Below are 7,349 nucleotides of genomic sequence, written 5' to 3' on the forward strand. Positions count from 1 at the left end.
TATTAAAACTGGGTGTTATAATAATAAGTTACCATCCTTGGTGTGAATTTTAAATGAAATGGTTTATTTATTTAAAATAATTTCAAATAAGTTAAACATAAAAAGCATTATTTACTAATAAAACAATACATGTTCACGTTCAATAATTTTTTAAAATTATTTACATGAATACTTTGCAATGATTTCAACCCCCGATTTCACAAACAAGGTTTAACCCTAGTCCCAGACTAAATGTAAGTCTGAGCTGTTTCAACTGAAAGAAACTTGCACTGACTGATCTTAAAATATATCAGTGCATTTGTTTTGTCTCTAAGATGCACACTAGTAATGTTTTTTTTTTATAAGGCACATTTATAAAAACTACTTAAATGTCCTAATTGAACTATGGCCTAATCAGGATTGGTCTAAGCCTTGTCTCTAAAACCAGACCTAATAGTAGCTATTTAGATTTACCAATGTTGGGGGTTGTGCAAAAGTATGCGAGTTGCGTAATCAGATTACTTTTTTCAAGAAACTTCTTTCAAGTAACGCAGGACAAGGATTAAGAACCACTGCTATAGATAAACTAACAATTGGGCTTCATTTTTTTTTTTTATTGCTGAAGAGTGTTGAATTTATTATTTTCTTCAGCTTGAGGTTTATTAATTTCACTTTTGGCACAAAAGATATTTTACATTTGCCAAAAATATAACTATATTATTTAATATACAAGCCCTGCTCATATTTTAAAAGCAACGCAAAAGTAACGTAACGCATTACTTTCCATAAAAAGTAACTAAGTAACGTAGTTACTGGGAGTAACACAATACTACATATTGTAATGCATTAATACAGATATAAGTAATAAGTAATTATATAGTAAGTAAATAAATAATACATATAAAAAAAAAACTAAGTAAATTTCTCTTCCAGAAACAGACTCATTAGTTTTCCTCTCCCGTGCTGGATTTTTCTCGCTGCCAGGCACGTATTCCCTCATTCCTCTGTGTGACCTCCTCCCTCCTCACATCCCAACTACAGTCTCGCTGGACTATGGCGCTACACTCAAACACAAGCTCTGTATACGTGGCGTTACTTTTCATTCTCAACTATGTGTTTATAATTGCAGGCAGCGGACTATCTTTAGAGAGTTCATCCGGACTTTTAGCCCCTTACGATGAACTCTATTACCGCGGGGTTCGGGCGTATTTTAGGGAGGATTGGGAGCGAGCAGCGGAGTTCCTGGAGAAATCCATTTCCACGCGAGACAAGCTCCTGCGGACCAGACGAAAATGTCACGACGAGTGTTTAAGAGCAGGAGATGGCAAAATCTCCAAACTAGGTAAATGGTTACATTTTGTACAGATGCACAAAGTGTGTTTACGTAATCTCCATCTCAGTATGCGAGTGTTTAAATGAGCTGGAGTAACTCATTCATTTACAGTGCTTGATACAGTACAGTACTTTATCTAACTAATGCAGCAATACAAATCATGCTCTGCAAACTGGAGACTGTAGTTTTCCATGACTTCAATGCATGTTAACACATGTTAATGTGTGTGTAGACACAGATTTTTCTCTCTGGGACCTGGGGATACTAGACTGGATCCAGGTGCGGGCTGAGTGTGTGAGGTTCTGTATGGGTCGAAGCGTCTCTCCTGCTGCTCTGCTCCCTGTATCTTCAGACATTGAGTATGAATTTGGAACACGCAACCCTTACAACTACCTGCAAGTTACCTACTACAAGGTATGATGACCAATTATAGAGTTTAAATGTGAAATCAGGCAACACACCTGGAAGGGTCTGAGTAAACTGGTCTGTTTTGTGAGTTTAAACTCCCTCTTTCTCTTGTTATACAGTTGGATAAAATGGCCAAAGCAGCTTCAGCTGCTCACACGTTCTTTGTGGCCAATCCAAGTCACCTGGAGATGAGGAACAACATCGAGAAGTACAGGAGAATGTTAGGAGTGAAAGAAGAATCCTTCCTGGACAGAGAGAGAGAGCAGGAGCAACACTGGGTGAGATCAACAGAAGGAAATCTGCTGATCAGCGTTTTTATTGTTAGCTAAAACTAAAACTATATTAAACATTATTTTAAAGTATTGAAATAATATAATAATATAAATAGTAGATTAAAAAAATGTAAAACTAAAAAAAAAAAAAATTTGAAATGTTGCTTTGGCAACTAACTGAAATAGTTAAGTATAGATAAATACACAGTCAAAAGTTTTTGAACAGTATGTTTTTTAATGTTTTTTTAAGAAGTCTCTTCTGTTCACCAAGCTTTCATTTATTTGATCCAATGTACAGCAAAAAACAGTAAAATATTGAAATATGTTTACTATTTAAAACAACAGTTTTCTATTTTCTATATTTTAACATTTCATTTATTCCTGATTTTAAAGCTGATTTAATCCAGTCACATGATCCTTCAGAAATCATTCTAATATTCTGATTAGCTGCTTAAAAAAACATTTATTATTATTATGTTGAAAAGAGCTGAGTAAAATTTTTTCAGGTTTCTTTGATGAATATAAAGTTCAGAAATTTAAAATAGAAATCCTTTGTAACATTATGCAAGTCTTTATCATAAATTTTGATTAATTTAATGCATCCTTGCTAAATAAAAGTACTGGTAGTGTACTACAATTAATACAACTAAAATAAAAATACATTTGAAAGAAATATAAAAACAAAAATGACAAAAGCATAATTTTAAAAATGTAAACAAAAATAACTAAAAATTGTAAAACTGAAAAGCTAATTCAAAATATTGTAATAATGAATATGAAGTAAGTAAATAATTAGAATATTTTGTATATCTAAACAATGAAAAAAGTAACTTTTAGTTATTAATGCCAGACTTAAGAAATGTTTTCTTGAGTAACTGCTTTTGTGTCTGTTTAATAATAAAGATTAGTGGAAGTGATGCTTTTTAGAATCATGATGAAACAAACGTAGATAAAATAAGGCTTCAGTCCACACCATTTTTGGTTCATTTGTAAGATTATGTATTTCTGTATGTATTTATTATGGAAAACTGTGTATGAAAACAAAAATAAATCTCAAAGACAATGATAAATAATACTAAAATAACACTGTTGCAAATGTCACTACAAAATACATTGTGTAATTGGATTGCATGTGCTCAGTGTGCATACCACCGTCTGAGCAGCTCTCATAATTGTTGTCAGTGTAATTGCATTGTTGTGAATCACAATAGTTATTTTGGTTTCTAGTGTGTTGTGCAGGGTGTTATTTTGGTGATTTCTTCCCACATTGATCGAGCAGTCTTTTGTCTTTGAGACCAATATCTGGAGAATGTCAACATCTGTCAATTATATACTTGTTCTACACCTCACTCATCTCTTTTTCTCACTCCTTTTTAAATTAACCGCATTAGTTTCCCTGTATACCATCTCCACATCTTTTTGTAATGTTGTTTATAATTTTTCTAGGAGATGTATGATGCAGCCATTCTGGCTGAGAGCTCGTCTGATTGGGTGAAGGCAGTGCAGAAGTGGAAGGAGTGTGTGAATGAGACACTGAAGCAGACAGACGAGTGCAGAGCTCAATGTGTGATGGCGTCACGGGTCATTCCAGAGGAGCCAGACACCGTTCAGGGCGTTTATGAGAGAGCTGCAGGTGAAAAAGGATGTTTATTTACCAGGTCTATCAAGTTACTGCAGCCACTATTAGTAGAATAACATCAGATAATATTTTCAAATAATTTAGATGTTCATCAACAGAATAGTTTAAATAGTGTGTTGCATTAGTATGAGATATTTTATTATTAACATTTCAGTGAATTCAGTGTTTTTCTGTTTCTTCAGAACTGTCTCTCTCCTTGCTGTCATGCAAACAGATGTGTGTGACCTTAGTGTCAACGCGACCTGGAAGGGTTTCTGCTCTGGAGGACTTCCTGCCCTTTCAGCTCGAGCACCTACATGTTGCACAGTTTAAAGGTCAGATGCCACAAGCAATGATGTTTCCTACCAGTATAGTATATAGTATCACAAATTATTTTATATTATTTACAAATTATATATTTTTTTATTCTTTATTTCTTTGTTCTTCAGTGTTAATATTTTTAATATTTATTGTGTTTCCTTTTTTACATTTATATTTCTATTTAGCTTTAAATTCCTATTTTTATTTTAAGTTTTAGTTTTTTAAATTGGTGGTGGTGAATTGTTGCTGTTAGAGTACACAATTTAATAAAAAAAAAACTAATTGTGATACTGTTTGTGACTTTGTTATATTCAGATCTGATAAAAGGTGGTGCTTGTCTGAAAAGTTTGAGAACCACTGCATTAAAGGAGACAAACTTATATCTAAAAGCATTGATCGTGATTTCGTTTTGTGGTCAATGGCCGGTGAATGGGAGTACTAGGGGCATAACTTTGAGCGCATCAAAATCAATATTTTTACAACACTAAGAAGGCTCGACACACCATGAAACTTTGCTCGAAGTATTGCCTGGGTCTCTACACATGAACTCGAGCATTGAGAACATTGTTTGTGTACACACAGTTTACTAAAAAGAACGTTTTTAAACAGCTCACTTTCATTGTTTGAGTTTCCGCTCGCGGCCGTCTTGCCAGTCAAGAAGTGTCGATCTCCGAATGCGAGGAGAGTAAAGATGGATAGCTCCTAAAGCATATTTCCACATAAATGCACGGCTAATTTGTTGTTTTGTCGCAAGTAAAAAACAATATTAACCTTCTAGTTGTAAAAAGAGCCTCATATAAGCCTAATATTTCGTCCTATGGAGTCCATTCATTCGCATTCGGAGATCGACACTTCTTGACTGGCAAGACAACCGCGAGCGGAAACTCAAACAGTGTAAGTGAGTTGTTCAAAACCTTTCTTTTTAGTAAACTCTGTGTACACAATGTTCTCAATGCTCGAGTTCATGTGTAGAGACCCAGGCGATACTTCGAGCAAAGTTTCATGGTGTGTTGAGCCTTCTTAGTGTTGTAAAAAAATCGATTTTGATGCTCAAAGTTATGCCCCTAGTACTCCCATTCACCGGCCATTGACCACAAAACGAAATCACGGTCAATCTCAAAAAACGGCTCGTTTGTCGTAATTATGCTTTTAGATATAAGTTTGTCTCGTTTACAGTATAAAAAAAAACAGCTCAGGTTGCATTTTGGCAATAGTTATCCTTTAACCAAACCCTGTTGTTACCTCTCTTTGGTGTACTGCAGCTGGTGACCTGAAGGGGGCAGTAGAGACCCTGCGTTCCCAGCTGCTCTTTTACCCCACAGATCCAGACTCCCTTAGTAATCTGGAGCTCTACACTCAGACTCTAGAAGGCGACACTGAGGCTCAGGAAACAGGCCCCATGCAGGTATGATGAACACACTGGTGGAGAAACTATGACAAATGGGAGATGGGTAGAAAGAATAATGTTTGCATTTATAGACAGATCTATCTGTTAGATGGATGGATGAATAGATGAGTCAATGCTCCAGATCAATACAGACTTTTAAATGACCTATCTATCTTTTTTCTCAAAGGAAATTGCCAAGTATATCAACAGAGCTTTGCAAGAGAAGAGACTGCTTTACTTTGGGATGGCAAACTTGGACTTTAAATTCAGTGACCCGGTATATGCCCTTACGCTGTTGCTGTTTTTTTCACCTCTCGCCTTTTGTTCTAACTTTCTGAAACTAGCCAAAAAAGGCCTCAGTCTCACTCTCTATTCTCTTCAGGATCTGTGGACACCCGAGGACGTTGTGCCCGAATCTCTGCAAGAAACCTGGAGGTGAGACAAAGAAATAGAAACATGATAGAAAAGGACTGGTGAAATAAATATTCTGGCAGAATCAAACATTTCTTCTTCACAGAGCAGAGAAAGAAAAACTTCATGAGAAACTGAAGCAGGGCGAGAAAGTGGAAGAAGTAGATGAAAGTGGATTTTATGCAGGTATGAGCAATGTTTATATATGTTTACAGTGCCTTGCGAAATTTTTTGTTTTGTTGTGTTGCTGCCTTATGTTAAACTGCATTAAATTATTTTTTTCCCCACATCATTCTACACTCCACACACCATAATGGCGAAACAACAGACAGGTTTTTAACATCTTTGCAAATGTATTAAAAATAAACTTAGGACTTAAATGATTCCAGTGCATAAGTATTCAACCCCTTATCTGAGACAGTTGAAATTTAGCTCAGAAGTCTACATGCATTCATATTGCATGTAGACGTTACTACACTTTGAGTGGAGTTAACTTGTGGCAAATTCAATTGAATGGTTATGATTTGGAAAGGCACATATATCTTAATAAAAGGTCTAACAGCTGAAAATTCATGTCAGAGCAAAAACTAAGCCCTGAGGTAAAAAGAACTGCCTGTAGAGCTCAGAGACACATCTGGCAAAGAGTTCAGAAAAAAACATTATTCATAATGGAAGATGTTTGGACAACCAAGACTCTTCCTAGAGCTGGCCTCCTGGCCAAACTAAGCAATTGATGGAGAAGGGCTTTGTTAGAGTGGTGACCAAGAACCTGATGGTCACTCTAGTTGAGCTCCATCATCATATATGCAGATGGTAGAAATGTACAGGAGGCCAAACATCACTGCAGCACTCCGCCAATCTGGGATTTATGGTGGTGTGGCCAGACGCAATCTAGTCCTAGTGAAGACACATGAAAACCCAGTTGGAATTTGCAAAAAAAGCACCTAAGGGACCCTCAGACCATGAAAAACAAGATTCTCTGGTCTGATGAGCTTCAATTCCAAGCATCATGTATGAAGGAAACCAGATACTGCTCATTACCTGCAGAGTACCATCCCACAATTAAAGTGTGGTGGTAGCAGCCTCATGCTGTGGGGCAGTTTTTCAGCGGCAGGGACTGAAGGATTCGTCAGAGTAGAAGAAAAGCTCAGTACCAAAATATAGAGATAGCTTTGATGAAAACCCAGTTTAGAGCATTCAGAACCTCAGACAGGGCAGATAGTTCACCTTCCAACAGGATGGTGACCCTAAGCACACAGCAAGATTGGCTTATAGACAACTCTGTGAATGTCCTTGTGTGGCCCAGCCAGAGCCTGGGTTTGAACCCAATTAAAAATTTCTGGAGAAACCTGAAAAAGTCTGCCAGACCCCATCCAAGCTGACAGAGCTTAAGAGGTGAAGAGGTGAGGAGAAAAATGGCAGATAATTGCCAAATGCTTATGTGCAAATCTTGTCACATGATACCCAAAAAGACTTGAAGCTGTAAAGGTGCTTCAGCTAATTACTGAGTTAAGGGTATGAATACTTATGAAATATACTTATTTTTTTTTTTATAAATGTACAAAGTTGTGACAGTTCTGTTTTTGCTTTGTCATAATGCTGTATTACGTGTAGATTGAC

The 7,349-nt window shown here is 36.3% G+C and overlaps 1 protein-coding gene across 1 annotated transcript in view; it reads left to right on the forward strand.

Moving 5' to 3' along the window:
• Positions 1-997: 997 nt before the first annotated feature.
• The window catches only part of p3h3 (prolyl 3-hydroxylase 3), a 10,898-nt gene continuing 4,546 nt past the window's right edge, over positions 998-7,349 (forward strand). The window contains exons 1-9 of the mRNA XM_073847436.1: positions 998-1,321; positions 1,545-1,726; positions 1,840-1,998; positions 3,439-3,625; positions 3,814-3,945; positions 5,194-5,336; positions 5,506-5,595; positions 5,701-5,753; positions 5,836-5,915. Coding sequence (XP_073703537.1) covers positions 1,033-1,321; positions 1,545-1,726; positions 1,840-1,998; positions 3,439-3,625; positions 3,814-3,945; positions 5,194-5,336; positions 5,506-5,595; positions 5,701-5,753; positions 5,836-5,915 — 1,315 coding nt within the window. The 5' untranslated portion in view covers positions 998-1,032. The remainder of the gene's footprint in view (positions 1,322-1,544; positions 1,727-1,839; positions 1,999-3,438; positions 3,626-3,813; positions 3,946-5,193; positions 5,337-5,505; positions 5,596-5,700; positions 5,754-5,835; positions 5,916-7,349) is intronic.

This window comes from Garra rufa, chromosome 9 (assembly GCF_049309525.1).
Source record: "Garra rufa chromosome 9, GarRuf1.0, whole genome shotgun sequence".
Taxonomy (NCBI): Eukaryota; Metazoa; Chordata; class Actinopteri; order Cypriniformes; family Cyprinidae; genus Garra; species Garra rufa.